Below are 23,790 nucleotides of genomic sequence, written 5' to 3'. Positions count from 1 at the left end.
TACTTATTTTTAAAGTCGGTTAATATTTATTAGAAAACTTAGATGAAGCTTGGCTTCGCTTTATTTTAATGGATGACAAAGAAATCAAGAATTTATTATTAATGGATTGCAATCAGAATCATCGAAATCGGTGTAGCTGTGTGTCATAGACAATGTTCATCTCTTATATATATGATTTTTTTATATCTATCAGCAACTATTCAGTGTTGCCAGTATTATATTACCTAGTTACATTCCTTGTTTACACTGCAGTAGGTAATTACTTTTTAAATCTTTGTGCACCCGATACTTAGTCTATTTTGAAGTGCCATCTCTCTAAACCTCATAACCTATTATTTTAATTTCATAGACCTGATGGTATATGATAATGACCTGATGATTTATGACAAAACAAAATTTATAATAATTAGTCCTTACTACTTCAGAAATTTGGTCCATATTGATCTATTACTATAAAGATTTCACTGTACTTACGAAATAAAACTTTAATTTTAGAAATAGGTAATAAATGCTGTCTCAGAGTCAACTACAATGATTAAACAGATTAAACTTACGACTGAGTAGGTACCTGTCTAATAACTTATATTTGTAAATGATATGGTAATACCAAAGATAATGCCTACCCAAAGATTTTAGTACCTATCTAACTACTTAATGACAACTAAAAAATAATTGTCTGTAAAAAAAAAAAAGCAGTTGCTTAATAATCGAGTTTTAATCGATTCAAATAATTGAATTAATAGTAAATCGATTGTATGATTTAAACCGATTTATATTATAGTTTTACGTAATTTAAACGAATATAATCCTACAATTATTACAGTACTACGTCTTTTTATTATCAATAGCTAGTTTAAAACATTACAAGCGATTTATTTTATTAGGTATTACAATTAATATTATTCTATCACTTGTTAGCAATTAATTTCACGATGAAGTCTTAACACGACACAATTACAGATAAATAGCACTTACATATCATGTGGATTAATAAAATCATGTTTTTATTTGTGAAAACCTGTAATTGGCTTTTGTCTTTACACTTTTTTTTATAAAAATTTTTAGTTATTGGTTTTTCTTAAATAAAAAATAAAATAAATATCTAATTTTTATCATCGACGTTATGTTTACCTTTTAATCAATTTATAATCGATTAATACATTATTATTATTTTTTAAACAGATTACACAATATATACCGATTATGTAATGAATATTTTTATTAAAATAAAATGATATTGGTCAAATCACGGTATTGATTATATGGATTACATAATGAATTTAACTATTAAAAAGAAATAATATTAGTCAACTAAGACTGTTGATTATTAATATTCTTTTATTCTAGCGCATATTTTGACAATATTCTGAGTGAACACAAAGATGACATGGTCCTTGAATATGATCAACGGATACGATTAATAATCGATACAAAACGAGTTATACAACACTAATTTAATTTGACAGCTCGAACATTTTAGTCAGCTGAAAAATGCATTTATGACTTTGTATTAAAATTAATACAAACAAATAAATTCTTCGTCTATTATTTACAAGTATTCATATTAAATATTATCATTGCAAAGAACTAAACATATACCATTTGGATGTGAATACGTTTAGTTTCTCCCGCGTCTCATTGTGTTGTTGTTTTGTTTATTTAATTTGAATAAAACTATCAAATAATGTTTGGGAGGCCCCGATGCAGAGAGTGGACTCCTCTTGCGACTCAACAACTTCGTTTACGGAGTCTCATACAGGTACGGAATCATTAAAACTTAATATAAAATAAAAAGTATGCATTGGAAGATTTACCAACAAACGCCTACACATTCCAAATGAGTTTCACAATATTTAGCTTATTTATGTGACAACACTAATGAAAATATTCAAATAATAATAATTATAATGACTTTGGCATTTTTGGATAATTACATTTTGGTAATTTTAACATTTCAGTGTTCAACTATGTTAATCTGAAAAAACAAAATCTTACCCCACGTTTTACGTCGCCTCTGCCAGTTTTGTTATAGCTTTTGTAACAGCTTTTTAAGAGTTTACCCTTTTAATATTGATGTTAGACAATGTCATATTTATCTGTCGAGTTTCAAAAACAATTTAAAATATTTTCCAAAAAATCTTAATTTATTATTAAGGATATATGTTCCATCATTTTTGTCAACTTTTTTTTTTTTATTATGCATCGCTGCTTGTCAGCATATACATGAATGCAAAGGTTCTAGATCTTTTAACTCAACACACACTAAGGAAGGTTTGTTATTAAACAAAAAAATAACTAACAAAATATCTACATATTATAAAACAAAGTTGTGTCCTGCCATCTGTATACTTAGATCTTATAAACTACACAACAGATTTTAATGTGATTTTCATTAATTGATAGAGTGATTCAATAATAAGGTTTCTTACATATAGATAGATAGATACTCTTTAATGTTTCCTCCAAAAGATTACAATAGTAAACTTATTATAAATATAAACAATTACGAGAAATAATTACAATGAGAAAACAATGGGCGACCTTATCGCTAAGAGCGATCTCTTCCAGGCAACCTTTGGATGGAGAGGAGTAATTATAAACAATTTGGTGGGAGGCATAATGAAAACTTTTGTCAGTTCTAAATATGGGAGACGTAATACATATAATAGTATAAATATTATCCCTACTCATTATTATATTTATATACATACACACACATACACATTTACAATTAAATTAAATTACAATTCCTACCACAGAATAAGCCACCACTTTTTTTCCCCGTGGGTATTGTATGAGGTGACTAATAGAGCTTAATTATTGAAGAATGGACAGCAGTGTCCCTCTTCAACATCAACAAAATCTAACTGCGATTACCAATCCACCTGCCAAGCGTGGCAACTACTAGACAAAACCTGACATTTATTTATTTATTTTTTTTTTTTTTTTATTTAGGGGGAAGGCTTATGTTCAACAGTGAATGATTAAGGGCTGATATGATGATGAAGTAGAATTTGGAAAACTATTTAAGTACATATACTAAGGTTAAGTTTTATTAAGTACATATATATTACATACAAGTACATATATATTTAGTATTAAGTACATATACATAAACTACGTAAGGTTATTGATCACTCTGCACTTATAACACATTGTTTCTGCATTGTACCCGTGCAAAGCTGGGGCCGCTTGCTAGTATTATATAATGTAAAAAATATTAAACTTTTATTTTATTAATAGATTACACAAACTAAATTTTGATAAATTCTTATCTTAGTGCATTTTTTTTAGTATGTCTCAGGCAAGAGATCTCTTTCAGAAGTAAGCTTGCTAAGAGCTAGAACCATTCCACAGTCCCTTTCTTTTTTTATAAATGTAATGAAGTATATAACACTTAAACATTCTCAGATTGTCGGTTACAACATCAGACCACCTGAGTGGTCCTTGAACCAGTGCAGTTTCTACTTGACCCTGCATCACACCACCATGTCCGCACCATTCTACACGAGTGAGAAAATATCCTCGCCACATCCTAAATGGAAGGAGATTGATTCAGGTACTATTACTTTTCTTTAACTATATTATAAATGAAAAATTTTTTCAGTATATAAGAACATTCATATATGATATAATTCTTTCATGCAAAAATTATAAATAGATTTGCACAAAATTTGGTACATGACTAGGTTTTTTTTAATGGGTGATAATGGAATGGTAACCCCACCCGCGCTATTGGTATACACTGGTGGGGCACCAGTGAGGGATGACAGATGAGGATGAAGCAGATCAGTTAGCCCATCGTGATAAATTCAACAAGAATTGATCACAATGGTTTCCAGGGGGAACCACGTGGAGGTCGACCTGATAGGGCATATTGCTAGCAATGTCGAACTCCATTGCTAACAATCCCTTTCCCCCTACATAACTAGGTTATATTCTAACTTAGAACATAGTATACTTTATATAGTGATTAATGCAAGTGAAACAACAGGATACAGCTAGTTGCTTAGCAAGGATAAGCATTTATGTTAAAAAAAGTCGATACTCACCTTATGAACTCATTACAACAGTAGTAGCTAGTCATCATCTTTTATATATTTATCTAGTTGTATAAATTATTACCACCACCAATCCGTCCTGAACACTCCTGTCAAGTTCAGTCCAGGATTCTCGACCTACCTTTGTATAGAACACATTTTATGGGCAACTCTTTCTCGTATCGAGCTGCCCAATTATGGAACAAACTCCCTTCCCACATACAAGAGAGCCCTTCAATTACCTCTTTCAAGAAAAGGTTGAAGTTACATTTTCTTTCGTTTGAGTCATAATCTTAATTTATTTATTTTTATAATTGAACTGTCAAACCTTAAAATCATTTAACTAAATTTCTATTGTAGCACTACCTAATATACTAATATTCATTTATTTCTACATCCATTGTATAAGTAGGTAGGTATTATATTTATTTATAGTATATGTATTTATGTAATATTTTATTATGTATGTTAATATTTTATTTAACTATATTTATTTATGTACTCTAAATATTAATAGTTGTAGCACTTCAGCTACCCGCTAACAACATGTTTTCTAACTGCATTGGGTTGACTGGAAGAGATTTCTGTCAGAGATAAGTCCACCCTTGCTCACAATATTTATAAATGCATTAACTATGTAATTTACAAGTGCAATAAAGAATATATATATATATATATATTCCTATATACAGTGAGCGCTCCGCATATAAACAACTTTTCCCAAGAGATTGGTTCAAATTAAATGCTTATATAGAGTGTTCACTGTAGATATAACAGAGGAATAACACCTGAGTCCTCAGGAATGGCAACGCATGGCGGGTATCATGGGCGAAACAGTATACTCTATTATGTTCATGATACTGCTCATGTCTATAGGCGACGGTTATCGCTTTCTATCAGATGGGCTGTCAGCTTGTTTGCCATTCTAAGTAGTATAAAAAAAGAGATAAATAAATTCATTCAAATTCATTGATTCATATATATATATATATATATATATATATATATATATATATATATATATATATATATATATATATATATATATATATATACATACTTTTGTATATTTTATTATAGGATATGTATATATATTATAATCATTATTTTATGTTATTTATATATACATTATTTGTTATTATCTTTACTTATCCTCATAATGAAGTACCATGATTCACTGTTCATGCCAAAGGTTGACTGGTAGAGAATGCTACTAGCATTAAGTCCGCTTTTTGTACCGCATTTTATTTGGTCAATAAAGTTATTTAAATGAATAAAATAAATATTTGATGCATTATATCTGTCGGCAGTCTGCTCAAATAAATGGTATAAATGTATACAGTCAACATTGAAACTTAATGATTGATCTTGCATTTGTGGTTGGAAATGATAAATGCTGACAAGACTTTTAAAATTTAAGATTTTTTTTTTTATTTATTAATTTGTAGATTCTTAATATGAATGAACGTAGGTTTCCCACATATAGGGAGTTTTGCCAGTAGTTGCCTCGCTTGGCACTTAGGTTGTAACCACAGTTAGGCTTTGGTAATATTTTAAGAGAAACACTGCCCATCCTTCGACAATTAAGTTCGCTAAGTCTCCTCTTATGACACTTACTGGAATAGAAGGGGTGGCCCATTCCATGCCGGGACCACACGGAAATTTATAGTATTACTATGGATCCATTATTGTTTATTTCGATTCAGCATAAAGACTTAAATAAATAAAACGTATCAGTGGCCTCTGATGTTTAAATTTAAACATCAGAGGGCGCCATTCAACGAATATATGTAGCACAAACAAAACTTTGGCCTTACTCTATCTTAGAAAAGTATTTCATCATCATCATCATCATATCAGCCTTTAACTGTCCACTGCTAAACATGAGTATCTCTCTTGGGGGGTTTTGCCTGTAGTTGCCACGCTTGGCAGACGGATTGGCAACCGCAGCTAGGCTTTGGAGATGTTTTAAGAGGCATGCTGCTGCTTATTCCTCGCCCTTCCTTAATCGCCTCGTACGACACCCACGGGAAAGGAAAGGGTGGCCTATTCTATGCTGGAACCACACGGGATAGAAAAAGAAAAGTATTTAATCAATCAATAATATTGAAAATTGTTTGTCCCATAATCATCATTTTAGCCATTATATGTCCACTGCTGGACATAGGCCTTCCCCATAGACTGCAATAAGGAACGGTCCTGAGCCACCTGCTCCCACTGATTCCCTGCAATGCATTTGAAATCGTCACTCCGTCTCATAGTAATAACTTTTAATTCGCGTTTATTAATATTGTACCTAAACATTTTAATTAGGTACAATGTCTCAAATTCTCAATGTCTTGGTTGAATATGGGTGAATTATCAATCAATTCACGTGACCTGGTGCCGGGTAAATGAATCATTGATAATAAAGTTGACTTACGTTATATGTGTCAATCATTATCAAATGGCGGTGTGGCGCATCGAACTAATTAAGTTATCGCATCATTAGCGTATTTCTAAACTGGTTTCGTATCATTTCTTTGTGATGTTGTCACTTAGTAGTCGTGTTTGGTTGTGTTTCGGTTTGAAGGGTGGGATATGGCAGTGAATTTACTGGGTACAGATGAATAATACCTGAGTGCTCAGAAATGGCAACGTATGGGGGGTATTATGGGCGAAACAGTATATTCTGTTATGTCCGTGGTACTGCTCATGTCTATAGGCGACGATTACCACTTTCTAATTCTAGTGGAATTCGTCACAATGGGCTACCTGCTGACCTGCATTCATCGTCACCTATTATCTGTCACTGGTGCTCCGCCAACATATACCGATAACGCGGACGGGGTTTCCATTCCATTATCACCTATTAAAAAAAAACACGTTCCGATACCTATTATTTTTTGCAGAGATAACACATCGTATGGCGTCCACTAACATAGTTATTCGGATATGGTGTCATCAGTCTCACACATCCAAGGTTAATAGCGAAAAACCACAAGACACTATCATACAAACGTGGGGGGTATATTTCAGTGGCCTAAGATATTTAGGGGCCAACTTAACTTTAAATTTTACATCCGATTGTTTCAAAAGTAACACTTTAGTATTTCAAATGCACGGTGGATATTTCTGTTCATATAAAAGTCTCAAATTAGACGTTATACCGCCTGAGAACGAGTTAGAACAAGGGTCCCTATCTTCAGACTCTTCTGGCAGGACGAATCTGTCAAAGATAACGTTAGAACCGAAATTTATACAGAATCATAAGGTAGTAAAAGAGACAAGGTCTGTGTCTCCTAGTATATTTTCAAGGAAGCACGAAAAAGAATATTCTAAAAGTAACAGTCCAGTTGAGAAGGGTTTCAAGCAGAATTTTTTAAAATTAAAATCTTCTGCCAGTTTAAATATAAGTCAAAGAGAATCTTACACAGAGAGAGAGTGTGATTTTGATAGAGACAGTGATGAAAGGATAAAGGATGATCCTAATTATATATATGAACATTCACCGGACAGTATGGATGTAAAGGAGTTTACGACGAGCGGTTTAAACTGTTTTGGTATATCCAAAACGTCATCGCAAGAAGATTTATCAGGCAGCAAGATCGATTTGAGCGAGATTGCTGAAAACTATGATCTAAGGAATGAAACGGTCGGCGTACCAAAGTACAGGTATCTGGCGATAAATTTCTTAAAATCCGAAATAAGGCCGAGTTACAATGCTACGAAACTACAAAAGTTGCATTTACTTCAGTATTCTATAAAGAAGAGACAAGAGGCTGTGCAAGAAGTAAAAGAGAGGATATATAGTAAATCCGCTGTAACAAACGACAGTTGGCCGAAATTTGATGAGTTTGATGTGAAAACCAAGCTAAAAAGTAGATCTCTAAGAAATTTGTTCTCTCCCGATGAAGATGACGTAGAAAACGGACAGTATTCCTCACATAGTGATATAAGTTTAAAAAATGGTAGAATAAAAGAAGAGAAGCCGGTAAGGCCCAATGGGCCACGTCTCGCTTTAAAATTGAATGATCTCCTTTCATTTAAGGTATGTATAAATATCGTATTATTCTAAATAAGTTTTAATTTGTGAAGTTTTACAAGCGAGTTTCAAAAGAATTTATTGTACCTATGTAAAGTGATTATATTGTCAAATCGATAGACTTTACTCCCTTGTTGTTTCCATAAATTTGAGAGTTGCATTTTATTTTTCTTGTAAGACTTTGTATACAAACATGGTATTCCACGTTTGAAATTTAAATATTTTTAATGTGTCTACGAAATATCTAGTCATTCATTAGTGTTTTACCATGATCGATGCCATTTTTTGCGCAGCAAAATGTATTTGTTCAGAGTTTTATACAACAAGGGTCTACAAAAGTTATATGTATCCATAACATAAATTATGAAAGTGGATGAAGCAAAAGATGTGGGTAAATTTAGAGACTTAGCACGCAGTGCTCTGTACCTACTTCGGAACAGACTTGGCGTAAAGATATTTTTTTTAAACTAGAACTTACAACTTTTTTCAGGCAAAACCTTCACCCTTCCAAAGGGCGGAACACGTGAGACTCACAAAACAATTAGAAATATTAAGGTTCAAGCGGATTATACTCTCCGATGAAAGAGATAGCAAGCTAGCTAATATAAGAAGACTGAAAGAGAGACATGCTAAACTTTTAGAAGAAAATCAAGATATTGGTGAGTTACCATTTCAATATTAGCGTGAATTAAGTAATTATTTTACAGAGCTAGGTGTTATTTTATGGCAGTCAATATTACTGGTTAGTCGATTAAAATATTTTGTTTAGTTCGTGCTACTATCAACATTTAAGAATTTACTACTAGAACATTATTATTAGCAGAAATTCTACGACCTTATTAATTCTAATCGACTAGCTAATGAAATAATTGTACATTTAAACCACTATCATTATATTTTAAATGTATAAGTATAAATATTGTTGGTGATACTTAATAAAATCAATAACAAAGTTGAATGACATTTAGTGCATAAATAATAGATTATGTATATAGAATACATACATTGATGCTCGTTTCCACTTTGGGTGTTTCTGGAAGAGAACTCTTTTTGACTTAATCTCGTCTTTGTACATTAGCTTATCTCTGTCATATTTGTTATATATTATTAGTGTATACAATAGCTTTATGTACTAACTAGTATTTGCCCATGACTTCGTCTTCTTGACCTTTTTTTATGCAACTTAGAATAGCAAACAAGCTGACGACCCACCTGATGGGAAGTAGTAACCGTCGCCTATAAATATGAACAGAACCATGGACATAACAGAGTATACTGTTTCGCCCATAATACCCCCGATGCGTTGCCATTCCTAAGAACTCAGTTGTTATTCCTCTGTGCCTGGTAAATTCACTGCCATATCCAACCCTTCAAACCGAAATACAGGAATTGACTGGAATATATTCACTGACTATTATAAAAGTTGACTACTATGTGTATAACTCATGGCCATTGATCGAGTTCTTGAGGCATCGAGACAAAACTAAATACACTTTTATAGGATTCACGCGAATTAAATTAGTGTTGAAATAAAGAAAGTGGATCTTAATTCCAGGTTTGGAACTAATGCAGAATTATCACACGCTGTCTCGATGGAACGAGTCGATGAAAGAAACCCGTCAATCCTGCGCAGCCATGCGGGACCTGGCGGCTAGGTCGCATGCTGCATTACTCAGTCAGAGGCATCAGCTTTTACTCCAGTTGCATCAGATATTCTATATACAGCAAGTGAGTAGCAATGGTTTTTATGTGACAGTGTATTCTTTTGTTGTGATGGATACATCAGGAATTAAACATGATGGCTTCCAGTAGGAACCGTGTGGAGGTCGACTAAATGAACTTAATCATCGAGGGATGGGCAACAGCATCCCTATTAAATCATCACCCAAAACGGTTGCCAATCCGCCTGCCTAGAATGGCAACTACTTGCAAAATCCCCCTCTATGGGTTAAGCCTATGTTCAGTTAGACAGTTAATGGCTGATATTGATGATTATGATGTAATCAGTGAATTTATTATATTAACATTTCACAGAAAGACACCTCTGTCTGGACGATATGTGGCGTTCGACTTCCCATTTGCGGTGACGAAAACCCCAGTCGGGCATCGAACCCAGTAAGCGACTCAGTAGCAGCCGGATTCGTCGCTCAAGCAACGTGCCTCGCTGCATCCTTCCTGAATCAGCCTCTTCGGTACAAGATCACCTTGCTGGGATCTGCAAGCAAGATTTTAGACATTACCCCAGAATTACCTAACCCTAAGTAAGTTTCTCGTTTTAATAAATGAAGTTTTATATTTGTTTCTCAGCAACGTATCTAGCTGCCTCTTTTCTGAATCGGTTTCTTCAGTACAAGATCACCTTGCTGGGACTGCAAGCCAGATTTTAGACATTACCTGAGAATTAATTGATCCCAAATAAGATTTCTAATTTTAATAAATAAAGTTATGTATCTGTCTCTCAGCAACATGTATAGCTGCCTCCTTCCTGAATCAGCCTCTTCATTACAAGATCACCTTACTGGAATCTGCAAGTAAGATTTTAGACATTACCCCAGGGCGACCTCATTTTGTTTTCGGACGGAAATTCAGTTTGTCTCTTTGCGAGATGTCTTCTTCCTGTAGCAATCTCTTCGTTATTCGATTATCTTACTGTGATCTGCAAATAAGATTTTGAACCCCAGAGCTGAGTTATTCGAAATTTACTGACTTCAAAACAGAATTGCCTGATTAGGCAATTCTGTTTTGAAGTTATGATTATAAGTAAGTTTTCTAACTTCAAACGTCTTGCCTTGCCTAGTTGTTACCTTCCTAAAGGAGGTATAAGACTACTTGCTGGCATAAGCAAACAAGATTTTGGACATTACCTTGGTATTACTTAATTCTAAGTAATTATTCATATCTCTGCAATTACCTATCTGTATACAAAATTTTATTCGAATCGTGTCAGCTGTTTGAGCGTGATTGATCGACAAACATGTAAACATCTTTACATGATATCAATGACATGCATATTAGAGTAATTCTTTTTGTTGTAATTATCGCATTTGACTTTATTTACAACAAAGGCGCGTTCATTGCAAACAATTTACTGATAACAATATTTATCTTCATTTAATAATAACAATAGTACATTATTGCAGCGGCCAGCAACTGAGGCATTGATGGACAAACGTGTAAATGTGGGCCGAGGCGTAGTCGAGGCACACATACGTGAGTCCATCAATGCCTAGTTGTGGCCAAGGCTTGTATAGTACTTTTCTCAAACAATGCCCGGATATCAAAAACACAATTTTATTTTTTAAGTTCAATGACGAATAACGAACAGTAATAATTTTTCACGCGCCATAATGTTCCTTTGTTTTTTTTTTTATTGTATATATTATTTATATTTGCAAGCCTGTTCGAAATTTAAATAAAATCTTTTATTAGTTACCTTCTTGGTAGCCATGTTTCGAAGTAAAAGGTCATTCTATTTTTAAATTACAGGACAGATATGAGTTTACACAGTAATTTATCTGGCCGCAAAACACGACAGATACGGAATTTTCATACAACTTTTGCCGGACGCTGTCCGCATATATCTGGCCAGTACGGCAATTTTGATTTATCTCTAAGAAAATTGTCAAAATAATGCTCACATTTCCAAGCATGTTTGAGAAAAGTATTAAACTACAGTATGAGGTTCTTTAAAAAGGGTATATTAAGGTTTCTTCGGGGTCGGTAACGTGCACGAGACACCGCTAGTATTGGAGGTGTCCATAAGCTACAATGACCGTTTACCAAACGGGTTGTATGCTTGTTTTCCACTTTTGTGGTATATAAAAAAAGTATTAATAATTAAATTGCCATATGGTTCCGACATAGAATGGCCCACCTTCCTTTTCCGTGGATGTCGTAAGAGGCGACTTAGGGTACGTAATGGCCGAGAGATAGATATCAGCATCCCTCTGGAAACATCACCAAAGCTTAACTATAGTTTCCAACACGTCTGCCAATCACGCCAACTATTGGCAACGTCCACCTATTTATATAATAAATGTTAAATTCATATACTACCTACTATTATTACATTTCTTTTTTTTTTTAGTATACCCCTCTTCACTCGAGGTGGTGATACCACACTGTTCCCTTACGCGATGTTTCTTCTCAACAAATGTATTGCCCAACTGCTCTGGGGTCGAGGGCTACCCGTCCCCGACATGCGACCGACTCTCAAGAACCTGGAGAGATTGCTCACTACGCCTAACAATCTGTAAGTATTGTTGATACAGTATTTTGAACCATAAACTGTAGTGGTTAGAACACATATTGGAATAAAGTCATCTACCTATAATCCATATTTATTTATTTATTCTTACCACACTTAGCGATCATCAAGTAGGTGTAGTTATTAAATAGGTATTTTAAACTTTAAATTGTAGAGGTTAGAATGCATATTTATTTAATTATTCATTTTATACTGTATAAAATTCATACATAATTCATTTCACAAAACATATACCTATTTCATTACTTCAATTAGAATGCTTTATGTCCATTTGTCCGTGGTTTCTTTATTTTTATTATAAGGTATTGTGGTTGGAAATAAAAAAAAAATACCGTTTTCTTTTAATAGTTTAGGAACCAATACTTTATGTCAACATATTTTATACGTTTTTACGCATATTACAAAGCATAACTGCAGTTGCTAAACCGTCTACCAAACATGGCATCGCCTGCCAATAATCCTTATGAAGGGCGGCTTATGTTCAACAATGGACTAATATGATCATCGTCATGATGATATTAAACTTCAAAAATATATACAATCCATTGATATAAAATACTATTGTATTATTTTATTATATCAGCCGTTAACTGCCCACAGCTGAACATAGACCTTTCCCATAAAGGAAGGCAGCAGTTGCCACGCTTGGCAGGCAGATTGGCAACTGTCACTCTATGCGGAGACAACTAGACATTCGATTAGATATTAATCTATAGCTTGTTATTATTATATAGTAGAAAATAGTTGAAGCTATATTTATCTTAGACCATCTTTTCTCGCGGGCTAAAGCTAGTGAATAACAAGCAAAACTCGACCATTTGACGTAGGTCGGACACGTCAAAGTTGTTTGGCACGTACAAGTGGCGGGCGGACGGGCAGTGTCCGCGGACGCAATCTCTACGGAGCTTGGTAGCTTCGGATCGCGGGAAGTATCGGCAATTCAACAGGTTCAAGGTATGTTCTAGAAACATTAACTATATTATTACCCACTTATTCATAAAAACTAAAACGTTCTACAAACCTACCAGAGGATGTCTTTATACAAAAGCCGTTTGCTTGGGCACCTCTGGTCCCATTCGTGTTTCAATCGCGAAGCAGTTGTGTTTGCATGACTGTATTTCGGTTTGAAGGGTGGGATATGGCAGTGAATTTACAGGGTACAGAGGTATAACACCTGAGTCCTCAGGAATGGCAACGCATGGGGGGTATCATGGGCGAAACAGTATACTCTGTTATGTCCATGGTACTGCTCATGAGCAGTATACTGTCTAACTGTCGCCTATAGACATGTCTATAGGCGACAGTTACCACTTTCCATCAGGTGGACCATCACCTTGTTTGCCATTCTAAGTTGCCTAAAAGAAAAAACCTATTTTAACTATTAGTGCTTTGTTACTGTCTGTCAAATTGAGAAATTAGTGCAATAGAAAAGGACAAAACACTTCAATGACTAAAATACGTTTATTTTAGGTTTGATGTTTGTATGAATAAGGGGGTAGTTATATAAAATATTATTATTCAAAAGTGATAATTATTTTGAGGACCTCGATAGTGTAATCGTTTAGGATATAACTTCATCTTCCGTAGTTGCAAGTTTGATTACCGCACAATACATATACAAGGGTATACCAAGTGCAACCTTAATAGTAGTTCCTTGAGGAAAATCTTTCTAATTTATGAATATGGTATTCATAAATCTAAGCAGTGATTTACGCAATATTATATGCTACAACATGTCTTAGTCTTATTTTAATATTCAATTAACCATAATTTATTCTTATTGGCCAGGATCTCGGTTTCTTATAGTTTATGATCTAGTAAAAAATGTAACTAGGATTGTCTTTGATTCAATCTCTTTTCCGTACAGCGCTTGATCAAGCTATCTCTACGAATGTATTTCAGTTATTCAGTAAACTATAAAGATATCATTAATTTAATATAGTTCAATTTAGAATATTTGGCAGTGTGTTCACAAGAAGTAAATCAGAAAGCGAATTCAGTAATTTTCAGTTTCATCTACCAAGCCATCAAAACTAAGTGTGGATCAAATATTATTTAAGTGGACAGTAATTTTCTCAAGGAATTAAATCGATATTTAAAAAGAAATCTATACAAACGCGGTCATGTGATCGATTTAGAACGAGAGGTGGAAAAAGAATTTTTAGATTTTGACTATTATTTTTATGTCAAATTGTTAGTTTTATTAATACTATCTTTGAATGTTGACTTGCTACTATTCCAGCATTTGTGTTCATGTTTCTTTGTATTGGTGTAATCTGGGTGCTTTTTATACACAATAAATATTATATTAAAAACAAAGCATTTAGGCGTGCCAATCACTGCCCATTGTTGCATATCTACCTTGCTTCTTCTAATGCTGATTATGCTGTTGTGTACATATTTTATGCAATTAAATATTCCTTTGTGAGCATCAATATAGGAGTTTTCATTCACTCATTCGCTCAGTCAGGTGTCAGTCATCAATTTCACTGTCATTGTCGATGTCATACCCCATCCTTCAAACCAAAACTCGGCTATGTAAGCACAGTTGTCTATCAGCAGAAACATGATTCGTAGGTACCCGAGCAGACGTCTTTTGTACAAAGTCTCCATCTGGTGGTTGTTATAATATTTCATTTGATTAACAGGATGCAGTGGACGGACAGTCACCACACTCTGCTATGAACCTCAAAAGACACCGGCAATCTAGAAGTGTTGGCAGTTACAACGATGATCAAGTAAGTATCTAATAGCTATTACGCTACAAAATTCTGAGGGACATAAATCCCTCGACCATTTAGTTCCATTAGTCGCCCCCTTACAATGCCCACGGGAAGGGAAGGAGTAGTCTGCTCTGTGTCGGGACCATACGGCCGAAGGCACGGTCAATCTCCGACCGCTTTTCAGTCCACGCAGGTTTTGCGACACATGTTTCACAAAGCGTCGTCAGTTTAGAGGAATTCAACTTTCGCATAAAACACCTAATTCAGTAATATTTGCCTAATAGTAATGTTCAAAACTGCGAAATCAATATGAGTACTTAAGGCGGACTCATGCTGATGATTTTGTAATCTTTACTGTCTCAGTGATGTTGTTGTTTTCCAAATAATATATTTTGACTTTATTTTTTATAGGAAATGCCGGCTTTAGACGCATCGACAACTTCAATAATGGGCAGCGAATCCAATATATACAACTTGAAATTAATAGAAAGCAATTCTAGTGAAAATCTTCCACCTTTGAAAAGCCATAATTCCGACTCTGAAATACTGAGATTACTTACTGAAGATAGAAATGATGTGAACACTGAAAACAAAGTAATTTTCACTTTAGGTGATGACACATCACTAGTTAATATAGAAAGTGAAAAGCTACTGCGAATATCAACGAACAACGACGACGAAATAACCTGTTCGACGTGTTTAGACGAAAATGTAAAAAGGATATGTTCCGAAATAGAAAACTTTTGCTCCACAAACACAGAAGTGGAGAAACGGGAAACGAAAGATCTACATGAAGGTTTCGACGTTGTCAGACATATAGAAGCTATGAACGAAGACATTGCCAAGTATATAGAACAAAAGAGCAATGATGTAGAACCTATTGATGTGACATGTGAAACTTGTGCGGATAAAGACGTGTGTGATATAGCTTGTGCCAAAAATGTCACAGAAGTGATTGTGATACCGAGCGCTGAAGCTATTTTAGATACATTGATGAAGTAAATGAAACGAGTGAAAATAAAACAGACAGTTAATAATATTTGTATGGTTATGCTAATTTATCTAAATTCATACTTGAAGCTTAGCTGTTTGATTTGTATGCCAATTGTAAAATTTTAAAGTATGTTTTTCTATGTGTTATGATATCGAGATTGATCTTTTTGATTTTTAATCAATTTCGTCAAAGGACTTTTTGTTTGACTGTATATTATGCGGTATCTTAGCTAATTCTGAACTCATTGCAACGTTTATCCTGTATTGGTCATATACTAATTTTATCAATAAAAGTTTTTTTTTTTTTTTTAAACCAAATCTGCCCAATAAATTATGTTTAAATCTCATTTGTAATAAGATTTGCATTACATATAGGTGTATTCAAATTAAAAATTCTCAGCCATTAATCTGTTGATGTAATGATACAAAATTGTTTATATGTCTTTTAGGTCGTTTATTTGTTTTGTATTACATTACAGAAATAGGTGACTGCAGAATTATTTTATGTTTGAACCTAATAAAAATGTATTAGTTTTTATTGTTTTATATTAATTGTTTCTCTTGTAATTATTGTCTCGCAAAAAAGCGCCTTCTTCATATTATTTCTTATAAAAGTATTAATTGCCATCAATATTTTATTTAAATATAAAAAAAAAAAACAAAACTCATATTCGTGATATTAATATTTTTTTAACTGGTAATATTTTCTCTAAATAAAAGCAATAAAACCTACATTTACTGATACAACGATTATTATAAAAATATAGAAAATAGTAAACATATTTTAATGAAAAAATACATTTATTCGGTTTGATTTTTTAAATAATTAAACATAGCATTTGTAACTGGACTAAAAATAGAATTAGACGATGTAAATTTTAATCAAATAAATATAATTTATCGTGTTAATTTTTAAAACACATTTCGGGTGGCATATACAATAATACGCTTAAGCTAGTAAGTAATTTTATATGTAATATATACCTTACATTTATGAATTACTTGTAAATCTGCAAAAGAAATATTGAATCAAACTAAAATATCAGATTTGGTACAATCAGGCTAGTCCGTGACTTTAATCGTAAGTTACCCCACAAGGTATGCCTTACTGAGATAATTTCTATGCACTAATCCAGGATAACAGCCTATCTGTTCATCAAATTTCATACAAATATTTATATCTCTATATACATAAGATATAGATTAACATGCTCTTACTTTTTAATTCTTCATAAACATTTACAATTCTGTTACATATAAAATTAAACGTTTAATTTTTGGAAAGGGACAAAAAAATATAATCCATCTGTTAAGTGGTCGTAACATTAATAATGCTACTCTAAAAAATCTAACTCAAATTTCACTAGTATATTATACTAGAGTCCAATTTACATTTTACATTCATTAGTAAATTTGTAAATAAATATATAATAAAAACTTTAATCGTCCCTCTTAAAATATTACCAAAGGCTAATTGCATCTGCCAACCCGCCTGCTAAACGTTGCAACTACTGGTAAAACTCCCCTTTTGGGGAAGGCCTATGTTCAGCAGTGGACAGTTATTAGCTGATATGATATGAAGATGATCTGTAATAAGTATGATCGATGTAAACACTATTAGCATGCTTTTGATATTCAAAAGTCATTTTACTTGCAATTTCAAAAGGTTTGATGAAATGTGAATTTAAGTGAAGTAAAGTAGGTTGAAATAAACCCGAAATCATTACAGAATAGCATAGCAATGTCTCATATATACGTATTTCAGAACCTTAATTTTTCATATTCGTTTCTAATTGAACTATTATGATATTGGACAATATTAAAATGAGCATACATTCAATATTTACTTTACTGATTGCTGACCATCAAATATCATATAACATATAACATCAATCATTGTAAACCTATTGGTAAATTGATAAATTATAGCAATTAAATATGCAAAGTCTCTTCATTTAAGAGTTTCCTCTTGTCGGTGCAACTAATTAATGCATTCTCTCCCAGCCAATTCTATCCCAGGCCATATCTTTGACTTCCCTATACGACATGACACCTAGAATATGTAATATAAATTAAAAAATTGTCTAATTTGTTGGCTAGATTGTTTTTGTTCTAAGGATCACTACACCAACACATTTCGCATCTGTGATGGAATATAGTGGCCTTTTAAAGCTGCCACTCAGTTATTTTACTGTTAGTTTATAGAAAATATTATTTTAATTGCACCTATTGAGATTTTATCCACAACCCTTAGATTGTAATGGTATTTAATACAACAAATCAACATCATAGAAGGTATAAGATCACATTTTTTACGTTTCTGTTTTTTTTATTTATTCAATATGTTCTCTTTAATAATATTTTATGTATTATTATTGAGTATTTGAGTGAGATAATAATGTTTGTTTATTTACTTTACATATTGTTCTTGTTATTTTGTATTAAATTCATCTGTCTATACACATATGTTTTATAATTTATCACTGATTTGCCTTGTTACGTGTATTGATTAATATTTATTGAGTGCATTATTTAAAAAATGTATTAAAGATTTTACATAAGCATTTGACAATGTAGCAATTCCCTTGCATATGACTTTAGTATATAATAATTGTTTATAAAACAAACCGTAATCACTATGATGTTTAATCTCTAATTAAAATTTGATGAAAACGTATTTTTCACTCAGCTTTATTTTAATTGTTATTAATTACTAATGGAGTCCCTCAGGGCGCGATTATAAGACCACAAAATGTATTTGTAAATTCGATAAAAATTGTTAAATTAACATTTTGGCATATACCTGCCAATGTATTTAATGTAAATTGTTATTTGTAGTCGGAACATTTTATGTTGCATAAAACTCGTAATAATCCGTTGTTAAGTATATAAATAAATAAAATAAAATATTTATTTAATACCCTTGAAGAAGTTATTTAAATGAATTCATTCACATCCCTATGTGTTATGACCAACTAAGAGAATTATGAAATTATATATAATTATAACAATGCAAAGAACTTTTGGAGGAGGGTAGACGTCAGGCATGCGGCCGATCGTAAAGCTTAAAGCCAAATTCGTGTGAAATTTATAAAATCATATTACGTCAACCACGAATAATTGGAATATAAGATCTAAGCAAGATGATGATTATTATAAACCGTCTGGAGATGAAATAAATGTACAATATGGCATTTAAAATAAATAAATAAATTACTCCTTTTCATCTACTAGTTATCATAGAATTGCAGGAAATTTTAATATTTATTTTAGTTTCACATCTTTCTTTGAGGAAAATGTTTACTTTTACATTGGATCTATATTCACGCTATGTCCCGGTGCCAAGTGATATTATTTTAATATACTAAAACATTTAATTAATCTGCCATGTGGTCTCTGCATAGAATGGACCGACCACCTTCGTTTGCCGTGGATGTCGTAACAGGCAATTAATAGAATTGATTGGTCGAGGAATGCGCAACAGCGTTCCTCTTTATACATTAATAAAGACATACTGCAGTTGTCAACCCGCCTGCCAAGCGTGGCAATTACCTACTGGCAAAACCCGCCTTATAGGGGAGGCCTGTATTCAACAGTGGAAAGTTAACGGCCGATATGATGTTGATAAATGGAAACGTTTAATTATATACCTTTTTTTTCTATACCACTGAGGTGGCAAACAAGCATACGGCCCACCTGCCTATGAATGCCTGCAATACCAGGAATATTACACGCGCGTTGCCGACCCCTAAAAAACCTCTTTTTTACATTTGAAAACGTACTTTTTTACAACTACCCTCCCTTACGATTTAATTATAGGCAGTTTATTAATTTATGAATATACATGTATATACATGTAGCACCTGTATTTAAGTATAAATTGTTTGCTATTCATAATCAAATATCGTAGAACACCGCGTCACAACCGTTCTATTAATGGACTTCACTAGAATAAACGAAAAGATTTGTTCAAATAATCGAAACAATGCTACTCTACCGATGAAACGTTATTTTCAGTCGCAGCTAATATCTAAACTTGAATTAGATACATAACGTAATAATTAATTCAATGATCAATGATTAAAATAAAAATAAGTTTCTTTTTGTAATTCAAAATATTAACGATATATATAATTTGAGATTTTATTTATATGATACTTATTATATAAAAATATAGGGCGATGACTTTCAATTACGGAAGCAATTAGAACGATCAAGCATTTCGCCCGGGTACCGTAGTGTATTTATTTCACAGACAACATATAAACCGCTAACAACTATAAATTGAGCTCCAACTGGGTTGAAACGCAATATTTGCTATTCATTAAATTTTAAAATTGGAAGGTCTACTCATAATGGTTTGTGTTCTTGCCCAGCGAATGTATAAATAGCGAAAGGCCGGTACGCGTGCGCGAACGTTCCCAATTCTAAATTCAAGTCCGGCGCCCGAGCAGCCCGGACAGATTTGAAAATCGAACTCGGATTTTCAAATTCCGAATCCCCGATTCCGACTGGAAAGGCCGCCGATTAATTTAAAAAATTGTTAAAGAAAAAAAGTGTTTCGCTCGTTGTGAGTCTGGACGTTTAATTTTGTGATTCCCGAGTGTTATGTGAAAATGTGTGAACAGTGCGTTCAACGTTGATCGAAGGATGTTTATGCGATAGTAATCGCATGTGGTGAGTACATTTATTCTTATTTTATATTTTACACATTACTAAATTAAAGTTAATGTCAACGTGTTAAGAATCATTTTCGTCGAATACCTAAAATTGTTCTCGAATTTTCGAAATGAGCCTGCTTACATTGTTAATGCTAAAGTTATGTAACAAATCATTAATGCATAACTGCTATTTATCACAATAACAAGACAAATATTGGTCAAATGCCGGTATTTACAGTTTAAATAGGTATGCCCATATTTCTCTATAATTGGTAAGTAGGTGGGTAAATAACAATAGAGTACAGTAACCCTATTCTATTTAATTAACCTACGATGTCTCACTGCTGAGCAAAGGTTTCCATCACCTCCTTTAAAAAAAATTTATTATGCAGCACGTCAGTCCCTTTTAAATGCAGTGCCCTGTGCACTACAGTACAGATGAGGGAAAGGAATGCTAGTATTGCGGATTAACAGTCCCATTGTTAGCAATATACCCTGTTAGGTCGGCCTCCACATGGTTCCCCCTGAAAATCATCGTGCTGAATTCCAAGTGTATTCATCACGGTGTGCTAACAGAGTTGCCTTTTCATCCTCACCTATCACTCCTCGCTGGTTCCCCGCCAAACGTATCCCGTTAGCGCAGGCGGGGTCACCATTCCATTATCATCCATTAAAAAAAGGTTGCATCTAGGTGATCACATGATCCGGCCGGCCTCAGCGACGCGATCTTTACCAACCAATATATTACATAACCACATATCACAATAATCCTAACAAAATAAAACTTATTAAGTTAATTAACTAACTTACGTAAGGGTATTTAACTCCTTTGTTTGATCCTATGAATTATCACAAACATTTCGCAATGGGCCAAAATATCGCGTGGTATAAAAAATAGAGACAAAACGAGAATCTCCTCCCTACAGAAGTTTCTTAATTTTGCTAGCAAACAAATAATTATGGTGAAAGTCCTAGTCATCCTGCCCGTTAGACTAACTAGAACAAATGATCTATCGGTAAATGTCAGCACATGTACGAGAGAGAACACGACACTGGGTATTACTGTTTCCTTCTAATTCGTGCATGCGGTAGAGAAAACGTATTTATCGATGGATTCATTTGCTCCTTATCTATACGAGTTGTTACGATACTTAGAACAGCAAAAAAGCTAATGGTTAACCTGATGGGAAGTTTTTTTTTATACGACTTAGAATGGCAAACAAGCTGACGGCCCACTTGATGGAAAGTGGTAACCGTCGCCTATAGTCGTGAGTACCATGGACATAACAGAGTATACTGATTCGCCCATGATACCCCCCATGCGTTGCCATTCCTGAGGACTCAGGTATTATTCCTCTGTACCCTGTAAAGTCACGCTATATCCCACCCTTCAAACCGAAACACAGCCATGCAAACACAATTGCTTCATGGGTGAAACACGAATGGGACAGAGGTACCCAAGCAAACGATTTTTGTACAAACTGGTAACCGTCGTCTGTAGATATGAATAACATCTTATTTGTAACCACCATTCCTGAGAACTACAATCGTATCCTTCTTCACTTGCTGAACTGATGTGTTAAAATCCTTGATTCGCAGTCAAGAGTTGTCCAACTAATTTATCACTACCTTTTCTTTTTATCTACACATATTAAATAAAAAAAAATCTATTACACGACTAGCTTTTACAAGCAATTGCGTACTCGTCCATTTTGGAAGTTAAATAACCACTTTTAGATGGCGTACCAAGACAAAATATACAGCAGATTTTTAATTAGGGCTTCAGGATTACATCTGTGATTATTATGTCTAGCGTCATGGGTGCTCCGCATGCACACCTTACGTGGGAGCTAGAGGCCCCAAACATCCCACGGAGGGGGAAGGGATTGTTAGCAATATGAACTACCAGTCCCATTGCTAGCAATATACCCTGGCAGGTCGACCTCCATGTGATTCTCCCTGGAAACTATCGTGCTGAATTTCACGAATCATCACGATAGGTTAACTGACCTGCCTTTTCATTCTCACCTATCATCCTTCACTGGTGCCCTGCCAGCGTATACCGATAGCGCGGGCGGCATTACCATTCCATTATCACCCGTAAAAAAAAACTGGCCTGCTTTTTAATTTTCGGCTGTCATCCCATATTGGTGTCCCGCCAGCGTATACCATTAGCGCAGGCGGGTTTGCCATTTCATTATCATCTATTAAAAAAAACGTCCCGCGGAGTCGGCGCCACTGTGTATTCCCATCTTGAACAACCTTCAAACTAACTTTGACATTTCAATGATAATTTTACGAAATTATTTGCACGGTCGGTGTTCAGTTCGCAATTATTATTCTACTAGCTTTTACCCGCGAGTCTGTTCGCGTGACGGGAATTGTTCGGTCCTTGTCATTCTCTAAATGCTTTATATTTTGTGACAAGTGATTAAATCGTTAAAACGTTAAGAGGTAACAACAAATTCACTTACGAAATTTGTACAGATGAATGGATAGACATTAATTACTCTTTCATGCAAAAATTACATAAGAAATTCGAATGAATTTTGCCACACGGGAAGAGTGTCTATATATACAATATATTCAGCATATAGGAAACTTTATGAAAGGAATTGTTAGTAATGCAGACTACCGGTCTCATTGCTAGCAATATACCCTGTCGGATCGACCTCCATGTGGTCCCCCCTTGGTACCCTTGTGCTGAATCTCAGGTGTATTCACGATGGGCTAACTGACCTATTTTCATTCTCACCTATCATCCCTCACTGGTGCCCCGCCAGTGTATACTGTTAACACAGGCGGTGTTGCCATTCCATTATCCAATTCCATAAAAAAAAATTCCCGATCATGCGAATGAAGTCGCGTATTAGAAGCTAGTCTATCTGTAAATATAAAAAGACTGACTCATAGACTCTCTGAATTATCAACGTACACTTTAAACAGCTGGAGTTAGAATAGAAATATGTTGGGAATAGCTGATTTTATGTTATAACGGAACGCATCCGCTAACATTTCCTGAAATTTCCACACGCGAGGTAAATATTATGTAAGTACGTATATTGTTTTGTTTTGTAAAACA

The 23,790-nt window shown here is 33.8% G+C and overlaps 2 protein-coding genes across 51 annotated transcripts in view; both read left to right on the top strand.

Annotated features, from left to right (window-relative positions):
• Positions 1 to 1,471: 1,471 nt before the first annotated feature.
• Positions 1,472 to 18,978, top strand: LOC113523249 (uncharacterized). 2 transcript variants are annotated; one of them, XM_026909139.3, is made up of 11 exons: positions 1,472 to 1,759; positions 3,412 to 3,559; positions 6,932 to 8,070; positions 8,555 to 8,723; positions 9,620 to 9,792; positions 10,099 to 10,325; positions 10,527 to 10,595; positions 12,152 to 12,316; positions 13,159 to 13,285; positions 14,980 to 15,069; positions 15,466 to 18,978. In XM_026909139.3, the coding sequence occupies exons 1-11, from the start codon at positions 1,685 to 1,687 to the stop codon at positions 16,054 to 16,056; spliced, it is 2,973 nt and encodes a 990-aa protein (XP_026764940.1). In that variant the 5' UTR covers positions 1,472 to 1,684; the 3' UTR covers positions 16,057 to 18,978. The 2 variants fall into 2 exon arrangements, with proteins under 2 accessions (XP_026764940.1, XP_026764941.1); XM_026909140.3 differs by lacking the exon at positions 10,527 to 10,595.
• Positions 18,979 to 20,467: 1,489 nt separating this feature from the next.
• LOC113523215 (ryanodine receptor) overlaps positions 20,468 to 23,790 on the top strand; it is a 148,080-nt gene continuing 144,757 nt past the window's right edge. For all 49 annotated transcript variants that reach the window (XM_031908307.2, XM_026909095.3, XM_031908290.2 and 46 more), the window contains exon 1: positions 20,468 to 20,724. The gene's annotated coding sequence lies outside the window, so the exon portion shown is untranslated. The remainder of the gene's footprint in view (positions 20,725 to 23,790) is intronic.

Source organism: Galleria mellonella, unplaced genomic scaffold (assembly GCF_026898425.1).
Source record: "Galleria mellonella isolate WM207_F2 unplaced genomic scaffold, CSIRO_AGI_GalMel_v1 utg146, whole genome shotgun sequence".
Classification (NCBI taxonomy): Eukaryota; Metazoa; Arthropoda; class Insecta; order Lepidoptera; family Pyralidae; genus Galleria; species Galleria mellonella.
The sequence above is the reverse complement of the archived record's forward strand: the minus strand, read 5'-3'. Positions and strand labels throughout refer to the sequence as shown.

Excerpts from the sequence above, each read along its gene's own strand:
- LOC113523249 (XM_026909139.3), top strand. The coding sequence starts at position 1,685 with ATGTTTGGGAGGCCCCGATGCAGAGAGTGGACTCCTCTTGCGACTCAA. Across the intron at positions 3,560-6,931 it reads ATGGAAGGAGATTGATTCAG|AGATAACACATCGTATGGCG; the intron begins GTACTATTACTT and ends TATTTTTTGCAG. Across the intron at positions 9,793-10,098 it reads AGATATTCTATATACAGCAA|AAAGACACCTCTGTCTGGAC; the intron begins GTGAGTAGCAAT and ends AACATTTCACAG.